General features: G+C 38.5%; 1 protein-coding gene across 1 annotated transcript in view; it reads left to right on the forward strand.

Moving 5' to 3' along the window:
• The window catches only part of LTK (leukocyte receptor tyrosine kinase), a 137588-nt gene that overhangs the window by 32273 nt on the left and 86626 nt on the right, over window positions 1-18689 (forward strand). The window contains exon 2 of the mRNA XM_088520417.1: window positions 8775-8807. Within this exon, the coding sequence (XP_088376543.1) occupies window positions 8775-8807 (33 nt within the window). The remainder of the gene's footprint in view (window positions 1-8774; window positions 8808-18689) is intronic.

The following is an 18689-nucleotide window of genomic DNA, read 5'->3' on the forward strand; positions in this document are numbered from 1 at the left end:
AGAGCGAGTACAGCTCCTGGAATAAAACTCTCTCATTAATTCCAAGAACCTAATGGAGCACATTGGCACTACCTGGATGCAGTGGCCTAGCACTGCTCTTGAGCCAAATCCTCTCTTAAGCATTCTTATTTTTGAGAATGTTAACAGATGTGTTAAATCATTAGGAAATAGTTTTATATTTATAAAATAGTTGTATAAATTTATAAATAGTTTTATATTTAGATAAAGGCTTCAAATAATAAAAAGTAGAGGCCAGGAAAAGAAGAGAGTGATTTCCCACTATGATTAGCAGTGAGTGGGAGAGTCTTCATGAAGCATGGATGTGTAATAATAGATCTGTTTTCTGTAGCTAGAAATGCAGAAGGTTCTTAACAAAAAAAAAAAAGAAGAAGAAAAAATAAAGGAAAAAGAAAAACAAAAAAAGACAGGAATGAAAGGAAGGTGGATATAGTGGAAGCTGCAGGAATAAGAAAGAAAGTCAATTTGGCTGTCCTGTGTACTCCTTGTCACCCTACTTCTTTCCTCCTCTCTTAGTGCTTCATGGATAAAGAATGGAATAAGCAGTGTAGCTGAAGGCATGGGAGAGCTGAAGGCAGGGAGAAGTAGCCTGCATGTTGCAATGTGTAGTGCTTTGTAGGTTTTATTTCTTGTCATTTTGGTATGCTTATCTGCTCATGCAGGACTGATTATCTTGAACTGTGGTGTCCTCTGGAGCAGTAGTGTGTGAAATATGTTCCAATTGCTAAGAGTTATCTTCAAATTCTTACACAGTAGAGAATTGATGCAACCTAATCCTATTTCCTTGCGCTTTGCTTATTGGTGGTCCACGTAATGGAGATATTTAAATAAGAATCTTGAAATATGCTATTTAATTTTGAGATGACCTTTATGTTTATTGTTCCCGGATCAGTTTAGCACCCTCCTTCCCTGACATACCCCTCCACACTCCCCGCTTCCTGCCCCCCGCCCCCCCCCCCCAAAAAAAAAAAAAAAAAAAAAAGGCAACTCCTTTTCAGCTGTATCACTCTCATCATCCGGAGGGTGGCAAAAGGCACTCTCTCCTGATTCACAGTCTGTCCAATCACTGCAGAGAGCCAGAATCTGAACTTAGTATTTTCTCTTCTTCCTCTTGGGACACCCAAAAATGCAGTTAGGCTTTAACCTCTTTGTGGAAGATCAGCATATTAAATTTTGTGCGGTGTTGCTTGTGCAAACTAATCAAGCTCATGAGGTTCACAGCTATAGCGGCAAGAAAGGTCTGCCTTCCTGTTAGCACTGAGGTGAATGCAGGGTTGGGTAGGGTGATGGCCAAGATGCGCATCCGAGCTACTCTGCACCTTCTGGGGATGAGAGAGACCTTCCAGGTTATTGGGATATGCTGGATCATAACTCATTGGCTATGTGTAAGTTATGTTGCAATGAAAATGAATTCAAGGCATATATCCTTTCTTTTCCCGTAGTTTGCTACGTGGCTAGTTCTGCCCCACAAAGTCCTGCAGCAAGCCAAGCCTAGCTCCCATTTACATTAACAGCTCCAGTCAATCAGGCAAGAGCCATTAAGCACATATAAGAGGCAGTGTATGACCGTTCATCTCAATTTATCCTGAAAAGTTCTATTTTATTAAATCTGAAGACCGAAGCCATTGATCCTGTTTTCAAAATGTTATTATAAGCAAGGTTTCTAACACTGATGTGTCGCTTGCAAGGCAAGGAAAGCAAGAGGAAACAGGAAGCATTTTGCAAGTGAGAAAACATCAGAAAGAGCAGCTTCCTATTAGCATTGCTAATTAACATCTCCATTAACATCCAGTCTGGGTTCACTCTTCAAGCCAAGAGAATCTGAAAAATGGCCCAGCATGTGGAAGCTACAGCGCTAAGCCTCAGCTGCTGCTCTGTTGTTACAGCGTAGATTAAGTACTAAATATCTACCTTGACAGCAGTCTCCTTCCCTACCATCCGCTGAGCTCCTTCCTCAGAATAGCAGGAAGAGATGCTTGTGATACAGACTCAAGGCCAGTTGAAGAATTGTTATTTACAAGAAATAATTTGCCCTAACAACTCTGCAAACAGAAATAATAGAGGAGAGGAAATAATTCGTTGTTATATTTGCTGGATTCTCCAATCTTCGCCTGTCCAAGAGAAAAGGACTGGTGAGAATGCTTGCATCCATAGCCCTTGGGAGGTTTTGTAGACCATTTTCTTATCAAGTTCATTCTTGTAGAGGAGAGGGAAGCGTGGTTTAGGTACACTGCTGACTGCAGTGGCTGGTTTCTGCCCTGGGCCTGCCGTGCCCATAGCATGGCCGTGTACTCTGTGTATGGGAGAAGAAGCTGTGTCTCTGTGATGCTGAGGCCAAGTTTGCCAATTTGTGCCTCCCATCCAAAAAAGTGACTGTGCTGGTCTATTGATGCTTGGAATACTTGTACCTTCTTGTTCTTTCTCTGCTGCCTCTGCAGGTCCTACCAAGAGGGAGGGTGCCTGGAGGCACGCTGGCCTTTTCTGGTTATTTCCTACCAACCGGTGCCACTAAAGGAAGTGAAAACTGCATCCAGGAGAATTAGGACAAACCTTCTGCTTTTGGTCGGTCACATTTCAGATCCAATACTACTTCCCTTCAGTAGAGCTAATAACAGCAACATAAAATGCTAGCAGTATTGGCATATACTTTTTAACTCTCTAACTTTGCCTATACTTGATAGCATAAGATGGATATTTGAAAAGAATTCCTGCTTTAATTTCATTACACTGCAAATAATTAGCAACAGGCAATTTTTTTTAGTTTAAAAAATGTTGTAAAACCTAAAGCCTTCAGGTATATAGAAAATACCAACTTTATAGTCAAAAGCTCTCTGAGTATAGAAATATTCCCCATTTAAAAAATATTTCACAAAGCTTTACACAAATGGCATTATTTTACATTTTTACTTGATTTTTTGATTTATTTGATTCTTAGAAAGTCATTAGTTTTTGTTCTAACTCACTAAGCTGCTCTTTGTGTGCTTTCAAGTACAGTTTTAGCCTAATTACTTTTTGCAGTGGAGCTAGATGGACCAAAGAAAAGACTCACTAGGTAGGCTGAGCAGAGGGTTGCTTAAGCTTCCTGATTTTCTTCATTTGTTTTCTAAAATTGTTCAGTTACCAAAAAAAAAAAAAAAAAAAAAAAAGCCTGTGTTGTATCCGGATGGATAAAACTGTTTAGTAATTCATGTGCAATTTGGACTCTTAGTTAATGAGTTAAAGCTCTCTATGGAGAGTTTAACACTTTATACATCCAGGGCTAAATAAAACCCTTCTTTAAGGAAAATTCTATTCCTTATAATTGAATAAAACCTTTAAGAAGTGTCAGTACACATTCCCATTATCATGAAGATGCCTTTAGGGCTTAGGAGAAATAGCAAAGATCTTCTGAAGGATGAAGTCATGCACGTGCCTAGGAGAATGTAGGCCCCTGAAGCAGTTTTAATAAAATGTAGAGTAACTGGTTAATATCGAACCTTGCTAAAGAATAAGCCTTAAATGAGCATATGACAGAAATATTTTGATATTTGCTACGAAGGGTTAGCATTTCAAATCCAAAGGCGACACTTTTATTATTAAAAGCTAAAATAGCAGCATGCATAACCTTTAAAGCAACAAGCTAATTGAGCAGAACATCATCTTGGAAACGCCATTTTGGGGAGAACTGGTCTCTCATAATAGCTTTTGTCTGTTTTTATATATGCATCTCCTCCATCAAACTGACTCAGTGCAGAAGTATCAGTTTTAGCCAGAGCACTCAGCTAATTGATTCAATCCCGAACGATGAACAGGTCAAGTGCTGAAAATTTCTTTATTTGAAATAAGGACGGAAGAATTTTCCTACCTGGTAGTGAATTTGGGATATGAACCTTATGTAGCAAATGTTTGCTGTGCATAAGATGTATGTTTAGCAATTCTTTGCAAAGGTTCCCAGTGCTGCCATGCACTTAAAATGCACAAAAAAGGAGCTACTGGCCAGTATGAAAGCAATGCTCATACGTACTTCTTCAGAAAATATGCATTTTAGATGAGCAGATTAGAGTGCTGTTATTGGTTGTTTAGAGGAAGCACTTTGATTATGGCCAATGAAGAGTAAATACCCATGGCAGACTGTGTATCAGCTTGGAAGACGTCAGACCTGTATGTGTGTATAGATTGGTGGTTTTTTTTGTTTGTTTGTTTGTTTTTTGCCGGGGTGGGGGGAGGTCCTGGACACTGATTCATGGTGTATCATTGGGACAAATGCCAGACTGGCCTTGACAGACTGTGGCATGAGACAGCTCATGGTTTGTGGCAAAGCTCAGATTTTGGATGTTACATGTAACATATATTTTACTACTTTACGATGAAGACAGCTCTTTTTTCACACATCTTTTGTAAAACAGTGGCATGAACAGCTATTAAAAGATGAGCTTTGGCAGCACCTTCATGCTCTCCCTTTGACTTTGTCCCTTTGATTCTTCTTCTTTAGAGGTCGGTGGACAAAATTTCTTCTCATTTTCTCAGATTACATATAGCAGTTTTGCCCGCACACTGTCACAGCTAGAAACAGCAGCAATGGCACAATTTCAAAACTTGCTGGCCAGCATGAAGTTAAATAAAGAGTGATGGTGTGTGTAGCTTTATAAAATGTGGCTGACTGGGGGTATTACATGCTAGCAATCTGCCCAATATTAACAGTTGTCCTCAAGAAAAGGATAGGTTTCAAATTAAAGTGGTTTTACATCCCAATTTCCTCCAGTTGTTCCCATGAAAGGATTTGATTTCCTGAGGGCTGCTTTTGTCAGCGATGATTTGCAATCAGGTCTAGGGTAGCTGTGCCTGAAAGATCGTCCTCGAGTGGAAGCATTTTTATTTTATTTGTCTTTTCAGCTCACAGACCTCGCTTGTGATTTATGTGGATGCTGAACCCTCATAGGATTGGGCTAAGCAGCCCGCGCCTCTGTGCTCCCTTCTGGAATGTTCTCTGGGGCCTCAGAGGCTGCAGCTGCACCACTCACCTCAGGGCTGTCCCTCATGACAATCCTGTTGAGGAATGGTCCTGAACTGAACAGCGTGGCTCGGCCATCACCCACCACCTCGTGGAAAGGCTCCCAGTTCTGGGGCCGGGAGACATTCAGCCATTTGACTGGAGCCATCTGTGCAGCACCACTGGGAGGCGGGTATGTACTCAGATTTGAAAAAAACGCCATCAAGCTACTGAACTGCAAACAGACTTGCCCTTCATGTTACTGTGTTCCTCTGAGCCTATTCTGGGTGAGATTAAAAGCGATAGTTGTCTGTTGTGGGACTGCTGCACCAGCGCCCTTAATCCCCACACTGGGAACTTTCCAGAAGGGAGGAGCTGGGAAGGACAGCAATGGTGTCAAGGGACCATTGATCTGCTTTTTAACACCAACGCTTTTAGAGAATCTTTGCCCTTTTCAAGAAGAAACACTGCTTGGCTTTTTGTACGTTTGGTGTGAATAATTTAATTTGAGAGCTGCTTTCTTTCCTTTCTCTCTCTCTCTCTCTTTTTTTTTTTTCCTTTTTTCTCCTTAAATAAACTCTCTTGCTGATTTTCCTGGTGAAATTTCTCACCAGAAAGCAGGATTTATGCCCATTTATGAAGCCGATAAGAAATAGCATCTTCATTATCACACGTTTGACTTTGCCTGTGGACTAGTAAAGCACTATTTTTATATCTCTGCGCTTGAAAATTAACTACTTTCGAATTATGCTGATTAGTAACTTACTGAATAAAAGTTTTCCACATCCTTTTTCAGGTTTTTTTCCCATTCCCACGAGGGCTTTTTTTTTTTTTTTTTTTTTTGACTTGCCTCTGGCTCATTCACTGTGTTATGTTAGTTGGAGCAACTTTTATTTCAGCAGTTTTTTATTCACTGGGGAATTTTGCTTTAGATTTCCTTAAATTTTGGCTCAACTCATTAATTATCTTTGGTCTAAAAAAATGAAGGCTGGACCAGATGTAGAAATAAAATAATGAGTGTAAAAATAAAAAAATGAAGCTGAGTGAGACGGGAGGCTAAAGAGAGGTTTTGGAGGTAGAGTTCTTGTCTCCCACAGCTTCAAGATTTTGGGGACCTGACTTCAAATCCTGTATTTGCTTTTGAAAATGTAACTCCATGTCTCCCACAAGAGTGGTGCAACCACCACGCTGCAACATGTTTGATTTTGTTGCTTTTGCTGTATCTCTGATGATGTTATGGGGAGAAAATAGCTTGTTGCCTCCTTGACCGTGTGTATTGTAGCTGCTGACGAGGGTAATGCAAAGTAAGCAAATTGCTAAAAGATTCCCCAAATTAAAGCCGAACATTTCTGGATCTAGTTACACAAATGTTTTATTTTTCATAAAGCAAAAATGTTTAGTCTCAATTCCATCAGGATCTCTTTTTTTTTAATCTTATTTTGTGTTGAAGAGAGAAGGGATCTTCTTGTGACCAAAGTCAGTTGACTATGGTTCATCCTTACAGTCATCATCCCATATGTTTCTGTGAGACTGTTCTCCGTTAATACTGGGGAAATCTACTGCTCTTTTTTTGATGTCCCTCAGTCATGTCTGGGAAAGCTTGGCACTGGACTGGAACCTCAAGGCTGGTCTCCTTTCTTCAGGATGAAGAGCTGTAGGCACCAAACCCAAGTATTTCTGTAGCCTGGGAAACTACAGGTAGCTGTGTCTGAATGCTGCAGCAATGAAAAGGCCTGCATTACCAGAAGGATGCACTTGTGGACTTGTTATACCTGAGAATCTAGTTGCAAAAGAGAGATTCCTTTCCAAGACAGTTCTTTCATATGCTGCTAGCTTGTTAGGCTCCAGTTGTATTGGAAGCATATTTGTTACAAGGGAAACTTAGATCTGTGGAGTTGTCTGGCCTTGTTACAAAAACAGGTTTTCTACAGAGATATCCAGTAGATACCTTTTACCTTAATACAGGTAAAACATGATATACCATAAGTAGAGCAATTCTCACAGTATTTTGGTATTTTTGTTTCTAAGTGCAAAAGCACGTTAGAAAATAGCTTATTCACAGAGATTAATTGAACTCTTGAGAACCTCTAAAGATGCTTCATTTAAGTTTTGGATGAATAAACACTCTGGACTCCTACTACAGCCAAACATTTCTTCAATATTGAGCCTAATGATTTGAGGAAGTTACTGTGTTGTTCAGCAGTGAGAAGGAAGCTGGAGACAGTGTAATGGAAAAGAAAAAAAAATATTTTCCTTGCTGGACAAGGGCTAGTCAAATTCAGCTAAAGTAGAACCATCTGTTATATGCTAAACATCCAGTACATGTGGTTATAATTTTCCTGAATATTAAGTGGAAAATGACCAAGAAATAATTGACCCGATTACCTTTCTCCCCTAAAAACAATGTTTATAAATTTCACACTCCTTTTTGCCTAATTAAAAAAAAATCAGAATTTTAACCTAGAAGATTATAGGATTTTTCTTGTCATTTCTGTTATTGCTGCTTTTTGCATGAGATCCCTGGCAATAATGGTGGGCTGAAGCCCAACTCCCAAACCAAATCAGAGCTGGATTCCGACTTTTGGATTTCTGCTTTTCTCTCCTGTCCTTTTGTCAAGTGTCATGTGAGCTTGGAAAGGTTGCTTAGGACCAAGGAGTGGTCCTGTCAGCTAGGCAGGCAAACAGAATTTCTGAAATCTTTTCTCAACCATTAGTGGTTTTCCTAAAAACTGAAGACTTAGGAGACAACACTGGATTTGCTTAATAATGGCTATGCTTCCCCACCTCTCTTCCCTTTTCCAGATAGTTTTGGAGGTAAAGCCATTACTCTGGTGCATTAATGTCAGTCTGTTGCTTCCCCCAATCAGACAATCACCTTTAGCAAATGTTAAATGCATATATCTGTAAATAAGTGAGAACAATTTTTGCAATGCAGACCTTTGTGATGCATGTTGTGGGCTGAAAGTTGCTCTTTGTAAAGACTGAATAGGAGCAGGCTTGGCTTTCTGAAGGAGCTCAGAGCAAGAGAAAGTGTTAGGGGACAGTTTCCATATGGCCCTGCATTCTTTTTGGCCTCTGAAGAGAGTAGAGTAACTTTATAACTAAGCCAGGATTACACAAATTTAAGAAAGAATTGTTTGCGGGCTATAACCAGAATCTCTGCCAAAGCATGTTGTGTACTAGGCATTCTGCTCTCTGAGAAGATAGACCTGTTGAGTATCTGAGTCTTGGCCAAATGATTTCTTGCTTTATTTTCACAGCTTTTGAGTAACACTCTGGCTGATTATTCCATGCAAAGCACAATGTAGCCCTAACACATATTTTCTATAATATATCTGAAAATAAATTTGCCTAGAAAATCATGAAAAAACAGAAGTTACAACAGAAGTTGGCCTTATGGCCAAATACGTTATCTTTTCAACACTTAAGTCTTTTCCTGGCATAGATGGAAAATTCTGAAATCTATTTAATAAGCTCGAGAATCTCATTTTAGTAAAATAAGCATGGAAAAATACAAACATATGCTATACTCACCAAGCACTTGTAAAATAAAAATAATTATAGGTGTCTCTTACAGTTCAGCAGAGATGCGGGGTTGTTTGTAATGTCTACGGTAAGAATGTATCAGAATAATCTGTGTTAATCATAAGCCATTTTTCTGTATATTCTCGGGTTTCTTTTCTAGTTCTGGTTTGTGAGAACTGAAGACCTGCAACAGGGAGAGATCACAGTAACGGATTCTGGCTCACAGGAGAGAAGCTGGCGATTAGCATGTAAAATGAAAAAGTTGCTGCAGAACAGAACCATCACAGAAACGAAGGTGAGTCCCTGACAGTTTTCACTGAAGAAATTGTGTATATGTAAACAAAGACAGATGCTTCAGCTGTCAGTCATTTTTATTCTGTTCCAGCCTCAACTTCTATATTTATTTTCAAATAAGCTTATCTTATTTTATGCATACCTGAAGTCAAGAATTGGGATCGACAGGGAATAGTTGCTCAGATAAGGCGGTTTTTCTCATGCCCAGAAACAGGGTCATAGGTGGGAAGGAACGACTCTAGTTTTAGAATATCAGGCTTTGAGAGAGCTTAGACAACGCCAAAGTAAGTGTCAGCTGAGAAGGAGGCTTCAGGGTTTTCATTGTGAAACTGGGTACCTTGTTCTTCCTTAACATCATATCTGGCATTCTGTCATGGGATACAGCCTCTAGGTTGCTATGTACGTGTATACAGCTATGAAGATTGCCTTTTGCTATAATGTTGTTGTTCTTCATCAAAAGGAAAATGAGTGCTCTTGGAAGCCATGAAAATAGCTATTCTGTACCAGATTAAAACTTCTGTGTTGTTCAGTGAAACACTGAGGGCTCCATAAGAACTAACCATCAGAAATTTGGTGCAACTCATTCAGGTAGCGCCTATATGACAAGCTGCACTTTAGTATTTATTCCAGAGTGGGCATTTCTTTATGAAAGATGAAAACGCTGAACTGACTCCTAAACTGCCTCTAGCTAGAAATTAGATGTGCAACTCCAAATACGGAACACTTGGAATTTTTTGAGTGCCTAAATCATTTTAGGCCACTATGAAAATAGCAATTTCTTTGCCCAGATTTCCTTCTGTTGCAAGTAGGGGAGTCTTGAGAAGATAAATGAATGTGTGAGGCATTTTTGTCATGAGTGGAAAGCACTGAAAATGGGATAGATAATAGAATGTTACTTAGTTTGTAACTTGTAAGAATTTGGTTAAAATATTTTAAAAGAAAAAGGGAGGAATGGAGCAAACATTGGGAAATGGAAATCAGAGAGAACCAGTGCTAAAAGCTGAAGAAGAACAAGGAAATGGAGGAAAAATATAGCCATATAAAAAACACCAAAAGCTAAGAAGTAGGAAAAAGCTTGCTGTACAGCAGGTAACGCAGCAGAAGTCCAGAGCTCCTCAACACCATGCCAGCAAACAGGAAGAGGACAAATAAATGGTAGAGACACTGCAGGTTAGAAAAGAGACACGAAATTAGGAGGATGCTAAACTGAGTGAGTTTCCTATTATTTGCAAGCCAGTTTACTATCCTATTGGGGTCAGCTGTTTAAGAAGAATCACAAGTACGTACAGTAAAAGAACCTGCGGATTGTCCAGGTAGACTGCCAGAAGGCCTTTGATTCAATCCCAAACTCCCAGAGACAGAGAGTACTTAAAATACTGCATTCTGGTTTACACTAGATAGACTTTTCAAGTGCAATTTATTGCCTCAGCTTTTCCTTTGTTGTGCTGTGCAATTATATACTCCTTTAAAAAGAAGTCAGTTTGTATACGACTTTATCAGCAGCCTTCTCTGTATTTATATGGCTCTTTGGACTTTTATTTAATTTGCCCAGTCCCACAGTGAAGCTAAGCAGATATCTCTTAAATTTTTTAAAGCCCTAAGATCATACCCACAATACAATCATGGCCTAATTGGGCTATGAACTATCTGGAAATGAAAGAATGTACTGAAAGCCAGCAATGTTTCAAATTAAAAGGAACATGGAAGGTAGTTTCGATTATTCAGGTGTCTTGAGGCTTGACAAGTTGAACTAGTTCCACCATGATCAAGTGTCATGTTACTTTGAAGACATTTAATACAAGACATTTAATGTTGTGGCAACATTTTGGAAGTTGAGGATTGGGATGTCCAAAATTCAAGGCAAAGGCTGCCAATTTATAATCAGTAACACTAATCCACAAGATTGTGATAAAATAGAAGAAGGAGAAGGGAAAAGCAAATTAAAGAGATGCTATGAATAAAAGAACAAGACACAGAAGAAGGTGGCAGCAGTTTTGCTCTGTAAGGCCATTTACAACTTGTTTCATGCTGACCGGTTCAATAGCTTCCATTAGGTTACTAGACTTACTGAACTAATTAACTAAAAGCATGTTAAATGAAATGGGAAAGATAGGACCAGATAAATCCTTAGCAAATGCCTCCCTTTTTTTTTTCCAAAATAGTATCAGAATTGTCTCTTTCCTCTGTCCCCTATAAAATAATGTACTTTATATAGAAATGGAATAGGATCAGCTTTGCTTGCATTAATGGTGTTTGGACTAATCTTGCACAGTAATGTTTTGAGGATTTTGTGTTGCTGTTAGAAATGGAAAACAATCTTCTAATATGGCAATGCATTTTATCCATTCTTTCATACCAGCCCACATAGACTTGATGTTTAGCTGAGTTGAAAGATATCTGGTGCAGTCAAGACCATCTCTGAAACTTAGTACTTTTCAGTACAGAGGAGAGCATTTTCATGACTATATTAATCTCTGCAGGCCACCAGAAGCCTCTACAGTCCTCCTAACCCACCTTGTGACTACTGTAGGGGTAGAGGACATTTTACAAGCCAAAAGGCAACTCAGTGCTACCAGAGACGGGAGAGAGAATCTGTGAAATGCAAACTGAAGAGAGTCAGTTAATCTGTACATAGAGGTGGTAATGTAACAGGACAGTGTAGGTGCAGATGTAGTCCAAATATCACTAAAATCCATCAGATGCACCTTGTTCTATCTCTTTTTTTTTCCTGTTCCAGATGAACTTGACAGGTGAAGCAATGGTATGGCTCAATAGGAATTTTTCATTTGTTTCTCCCAGTGTGAATATTTTCCTGTGCTCATTTCAGGTTGCAGACCAGTGCCCAGGATTTGAAACAGAAAGCATAGGGCATATGTATGCAATCAGTATGACTGATTAAAAACCATGGTAATGACTCAGTCCATTATAAAAGCCTGCAGATTCACCGAGTAGGAAGCAAGGCCAGGTGTTGAATGGATCTGGAGACTGACCTTGCCAGTTAGCCTAATGATGTGCCTTACTGTTTGGAGAGGCCACAAATTAGTAAGAAGCTCGCATTTGTCAAGTATGTCTAACAGGGTCCATTCTTTTCCACTCTAGCAATCTGTAGAGAGCTGCATTCTCCCAGGCTCCCAGTGTAGCACCCTTCAGTAGCACCAAACTGCTGAAGTGTTTCCATATACCTATCAGGTTCAAAATCTGACAGGTAGAAGGTTGAAAAACAGGGCAGGCAGCAATAGCTGAAAGGTCTCTTTTCGTTGCTTGTCTTTTTGAAGGAAAATACTACACAGCAATATTTTTAGCCTGACAAGGCATTGGTCAGACTAGAAAGGCTCTTCGAGGATTTTCTGTGGTGCGCAGATGGAGCATATCAGGGAAAAGAGGCCCAAATCGATTATACTTTTTTCTTTCTTTCTTTCTTTCTTTCTTAAGTAATCGGGTGTCTCCCAGAATTTTCTGAAGCCTAACTCCGACACTCCTACTGAAATTCATGTGACTGCTTCTGTAAAGAGATGCCTGCTTGTCAAGGTGCCTACGTGTGTTTAAAAGTTGGCTATTCATCTCTCCGTGTTTCAGGGTTTTTTTGTTTTGGTTTGGTTTTTGTTTTTTAAGGAGAAAGAAAGAATAATACCACGTCTGTGTCTAGTATTGGCAGAATGAAGAACAGGAAAGGAAAAAGGGGAAAATAAAACTTTTTTGAAGGACTCCAGTCAGGAAATGAAATCTTTAAACATGCATGTCTTCACGTTTATCATGTTATATCATCATAAGGTGGCTAATGAGCAATCTGAGTAGAAGCTTGTTGTTATGATGGGTCTTTAGTATAATGTGGATTAACAAACTGTATGTGAAAGAGTTCATATAAGTAAAAGAAGGAATATGTGTGCATATTGCCAAAGCAGCTAACACCAATACAGAGGCAACAGCTTTTTTTTTTTTTTTTTCAGGTAGGATGTTCTGGGTTGCTCCAGAGTTGCTCTCTGAAATTTGAGCCCTCAAAATTCAGACACAATAGTCAGTAGTTAATAGCTATTCATTAAGAAATGTCCAATATCACCCATAATCTTTTAGAAAAATAGCACCCAATAAGAAGGCACTTAGCCCCATGACCAGTTCAAAACCAAAAGATTATGAAAACATTTCTCTCTCCCTTCTTTTTTACTACTATCATATCTTTTCTGCCCCTAGATCATAGAGGTTTTTTGTAGTTGTTGTTTGGTTGATTTTTTTGGCTTATGGCAGTTGGTTCTGATAACAGGGAGAGAAAGCAAAGGTGTTAAACTAATATTAAACTATTTTTAAAAATAGAACCAACTGCCATTACACTTTGCTTCAACTTGTCATAATTATCAGCATCTATAAGTTACTTTTTTCTAATTTTAAGATTATCTCAAAATGTTTTAGCATATTGTGAAAGAAATATAATATTTAAGCCAACAAAGTGTTAACATCTAGAGGCCTGGAATTTAGTGGGAAGTAATGACACTTACCTGCTTAAGTAATAACATATGGAATCAATTCAAGAATACCCAAAGCTGGAACAGTAGATAAGATAAGCATGCTGGAATGTTGGAAATAACCAAGAAAATAATAAATTATTAGCATAGGAGGGAGATGGCACCACATCATCCGCAACTTGCAAAGATGTATGTGAAATACTTACTGAAAAGTAGTATGATTGGTAATAATGGCTGTCCCTGAATACTAGTGTAACCTTGCATGAATTTTTTAATTATACAATAGAGGAAAAGGATGTAAATAAAAATTCTCTTTGAACTCATTTAACCTGTGTGATCCACACCGTCAGTCAACAAGATCACTTGGCCAAGGTTGTTAATGAAATGCCAGTTTTGTTTATAGGTGCTGTATGTATGCATGCTTATTTAAATGGTTTGGCAGCAGGTCTTGACATTTTCTTTTTAAAAAAATGCTGCAAGCCCTGCCAGTTAGCATTCATCTCTGGAAAGTGTCTCCATTGTTGCGGATCTTCTTTGTCCTTAACCAGCTTGAGGGTTGCAACTAAACTATAAACTGTATTTACCCCTATGAAGAAAGCTAAGAAAAAAAAATCCACAATCTTTAACTCTTCAATTCTCAATAGTAAATTGAAGATCTATTGCCTCTAATATATGAAGGCTTTGATCTGTCAGATGTATCATTTTGGTTATTGATGAATCTCAGGAGAAAACATTTAATTTCCTGTCACAACAAAGTAATCTATATGCACCATTGTAGACTACTTTATGGTAAACTTCTTTTACCTTGGAGTGGCCATGATGCTTGTTGCTTATGATGCTGTTGCTTACGACACGTGTTGCTATCTTAACTGCTCCATGAAGAATCATCATCCCTGCCAGAAAATGTCAAACTTCATCATATTTTTAAGGAAGAATAACTGAATTGGTACCCTGACACACTGTCATGGTAAACTTAGTGTTGTAACTCAACTAACTATAATTGCAAATATAAAACTTAGACTTAGCCTTAAATCACAATTACTGATTTTTCTTTTCTATATTTTGTAAATTTTGGGCCAACAGATCCCCTGTTCACAGCCTGTATTCACTTCCTAGTACATATATATACAAATGGCAGGGTGCATAGGGTTTGTTTGTCTAGAATTTCTACTGTTACACTCTACTGGTTGACAACATCTATATACAAGCCTGTGAAGAAACTTAGGACCTTTGGTTTCAAAGATATGGCTTCGGTATATACAATTGCTGTTTGGGAGGTATCTAACAAGATGGTTTAAAGAAATGAAATAGCAAACGTACCTGAAATGCAGTTACTCAGAAATTCTCCTGGGGAAGTCCATGCTATGCCAAAAATAATATGTTTCAGTGGGCAAAATCTCACACATGAAGATTACAATCATGCCTTCTACTTGAGTGTGCGATTAAGCCTAAGAGCATCAGAAGGGAAACAAAGAGGAACGTTTGAGCTTTATGCTAAAACTTTAAGTGACTAGGATTCTTCAGGCTGAGTCCTGTCATAAAAATAGTGCATCAGTGCTTTGCATTGCCAAGTGTTCTTCTACAAAGGTCTATTTACTTGATTTAGTCTCTCTCTTGTTTTTGTGGAAAATTAGTAAATGATACAGTCCTTAAGGATCAGTGAACAATTGATGTATAATTGTTTTCTCTTTCAAGTGCTTGGAAAAGGGTGATGCAGATATTTGCAGTGAAATTCCAGACTTGGTTTTGTTAATTACATAATAAAAATATTCTTCAGAAAACAGGACTTAGAGATGGGGGCTTTTTTGAAATGCATCCTTCTGTCCCTTTCACTACCTTGTGATTTAAATCCTGGATGTCAAAGAGAAAGTGCCTAAGGTGCTGTTGAAAAAAGAATGCTTTTGCATCCACAGGCTCTTAGTTGTTTTACTCGCATATGTTTTCAGGTGCTGATGGGCTCATTATTTCTAGTCATACATATGAGGCACAGTTTCCTCAGGTTGTTATTTTGCTAAGCTACTGAGTTGGTGCCTTTTCTGAGGCTTGGAGGTAGGGTGGCCTTTTTGTTCCTTGGCTGTCACGTGTGACAGACTCCTGTGGCTGTGGAACAGTGTCAGCTGCCTTCCTGCTGTTTGCAGCCATTGCTTGCTTCCACAGTTATGAGCTTTCTGTTTGGAGCAAGTAACAGGAGCTCTAGGTGCTTCAAGCCATTTTAATGTCACTGTTTTTCTTCATCCCTTTCTTCAGACATCTGCAAGTCCCCACGGACTCTTGATAGTCCATTTCTAGCAGCGCAGGCACTCTCATTTTCATTTTTCTGATGAATGAAATATCAGCACATGACAAATTGTGCTTTACTGGTGCCATACTCTCATTTAACAATGCTAAATATGGACTCCCTATAGTTTTTCATTAGTAGCTGCTTTATTAATTTGACACTGCTTTCTACCGACCTGTGGTGCTGGAAATAATGGGGACTTTTAGTGACAAGCCTCTTATTTACTTCACTGCAAACTGCTAAAATTCCTGTTCATTAACAGTGTCCCATTGTCAGCCCTTACTAAAGCAGGTATTCTGAAGTACAGAAAAGTTAGTATTTGGCAGGCATGAATGACTCGTTGAATATATATATTCTTTGAACGAATGACATCAGTAGGTTAGGACACCAATGCATTGTTTTTTCTCAGCTGATAAGGAGATATCTATGCCTACTTTCCTCCAGCGAATCACTGAATCACTTTTATTTTTTTTTTTATTACTTTTTATTTCTTTTCCTTGTACCACCCACATCTTTGCCTCTATTTCTAGCCTATGCAACAAGCTCTAGCAGTTTTCTCAAACTCACTGCTCATCTTTGGCCTTGCTTTTAGATTCCTAATCCCCAAATAATGCTGTGTGTTTCCTCATGATGTTGCTGCAAGAGCAGCATTTTTCTCTACAGTATGGAGATTTCTGGTGCGTTGAAACAAAATCCCATTTAATATTAAAATGTAACCCTTTATTTCTGTTGTAAGTTTAAGTGATAAAGTCACTCCACTGGCTATTGCTGTTTTGAGCAGCTAGTATTTGCTATGACAGACAGAATTACTTTATGCAGGGTTTGCCTTCAGCAATCAAATTTCACATTTTGTCTGACGCCAAACAATTTTTTTTTTAAGGTGCCTGTGTGTATGATATAAAATACAGATATAAAATCTAGATATACAGATACAGATATAAAATCTAGTTATGGAGTTGTTTCCTTCACTACTCTTTTGTCAAGTAGGCCAGAGAGGGTCTGTCTAACCATCGTTGTATCTTGCTTAGTTTTTATGCAATGATGCAATCATGTTTGAAACCAAAATATCTCTGTGTGCTTTTTGTTTGTGGGAAAGGTTAGGAAAAGAATTGCAGGTCCCTTAGACTGTAAAGAGTTTTATGATCAGTTTCAGCTCATGCTCTTCTTCCATGCATGAAGACATGAAGTTTTAATGGATATGGAGTAAAGCCAGACTTCTTTATTTATGTGCACTAGCACCCAGTTTCTTTTATGCAGAAATGCCTGCTCTCTGTTTCTAACCATACAATTTTGAAAAAACTAACTATGTTCCTTTTAAAAGAATCTGAAGACAACTTAATTTTTTACTTAATTACAGCGTCTCTAGAGTGGGAACTTGTTAGTTAATGCCTTTAGTTTTCTGGATTTTTTAAAGTGTTAAATCCTTTGTGTGTTAGTTTGTAGAGCAGCATTCAGGATGCTCAGGCAGTTGATGGAGCACACATTTCTTGCCTACTTTGTGTTTCAGCTAAATCAGTAGAATAATGTCCTTAGAGGATTAGATCAAAGTTTTGTGCAGCCCTCAGTGTTGTGCCTTCAACAGGGGGCAATGCTGGATGCCTACCAAAGAGTTTAAGAACAGTTGAAGTATGTCCCTTTCTTCAAAATACTCTCCCTGTCTCCAGTAGATGGTATCGTTATGTTTAAGACCAGTGGTGGTGTGCTTTTTTTTTTTTTTTTTTTTTTTTTTTTTTTTTTTCTCTCCATTTGCTGGTATCGCATATTCTGGCACTGCTCTAGCTTGTGCACCAGTGTTCAGTTTCAAAAGCCTCCAGTTGTCACAGTTGCTTTGAGACTGGCAGTCCGTTTCTCTGCTGATGCAGCAATGTCCGTTGCTCCTAATTACTTCTACAGAGATTTTCTCTGAATTAGTGGTGCTGCTGTCATTCTCTTGGTGTGCTGCTGGTGACTGTGGGGTTTCTTTCCTTGTGCACATATTTTCGTGTCATTGCAGGCTGTTGGTAAGTGGCATTTGCTTGTAGTTCATGCATCTATTTACCAACTTCCATCGTATCTATGCTCTGCCTATCTTATGGTGTTTTTCAGTGTAAAGATTTTGCCGTTCCTGATCTTTATCTTAAAATATCGGCTTCTTTCTGAATTGACTCAGTTCCTTTGCTTGACAGATGTCGATTACCTTGCCAAGGATTAACTGTAGAGCTTCCAATAGACCAAGGCTTGTTTTCTCATGCAGAACTTAAACCCTTCCAATGACCTTCCAATAGACCAAGACCTTACAACAGACCAAGGCTTTATTTTCTGGTCCAGAGCTTAATCCCTCAAAACTGAGTCAGTCAGTCTAGGAGTAGTCTCATTCTCCTCTGGTTTTACTCTCATCTTGCAAGCATTTCTTTTATCCATTCCATTTCATTAGAATGCCTCGCACCTCTGTAATATATTCAGAATTAATCTGTCTTGTCCAAAGTAAACGAAAAGCATGAAAAATAGGAACTGCTTTAAAATGCAGTATTATGTATGTTATACATATATGTATGACAGAGGATGTCAGAAGTAATGCTATTTTGTCTGTCATTTGTCTGTGATTGCTAGCAATTCCTTGCAGATAGAGATTCTTTACGTTTTTGTTTCTGGGAGAATTTGGGCAACTATGGAAATTTCTGAGGTGCCTCTACTGTTGTACTGCTTGGTGTAAAAAAAAAAAGTGTTCTGCAGTCCTAGAGCCTCAGCTAAGAAAGTTATTTGTGAAGAGATGGAAAGTCTGCTTTGTGTGTGTGTGTGTTGTCTTAGGTAGGAGTATACACTATTCTCAGTCTACTACTTTGCTTACGGGACAATTCATATAAACTTGATTAATAAGCAATGCCTGTCGCGTTACCGTACTGTTGTAATTGATGTGCCAGTGGTAGACAGCTTCAGAATGATATTTCCTCCCACATCATGCAGGTCATGTTCAGTAATTTGCTTCTGAATCATTGAAAATGACAATATATTGCTGAATAAAGATTAAATTTTCACATTCAAATATATAATCATTATATAAAAGCAAATTCTACCCTTGATTAACCCATACAGCTCATAGATATCAGGGGAAGATTCATAGAAAGTTAACCAAATTTACTAAATTTGTAGTCTAATGTATGAACCGGAA

Source organism: Tinamus guttatus, unplaced genomic scaffold (genome assembly GCF_059628265.1).
Source record: "Tinamus guttatus ecotype Peru unplaced genomic scaffold, ASM5962826v1 Tinamus_guttatus_pri_ptg000089l, whole genome shotgun sequence".
In the NCBI taxonomy this organism is placed as follows: domain Eukaryota; kingdom Metazoa; phylum Chordata; class Aves; order Tinamiformes; family Tinamidae; genus Tinamus; species Tinamus guttatus.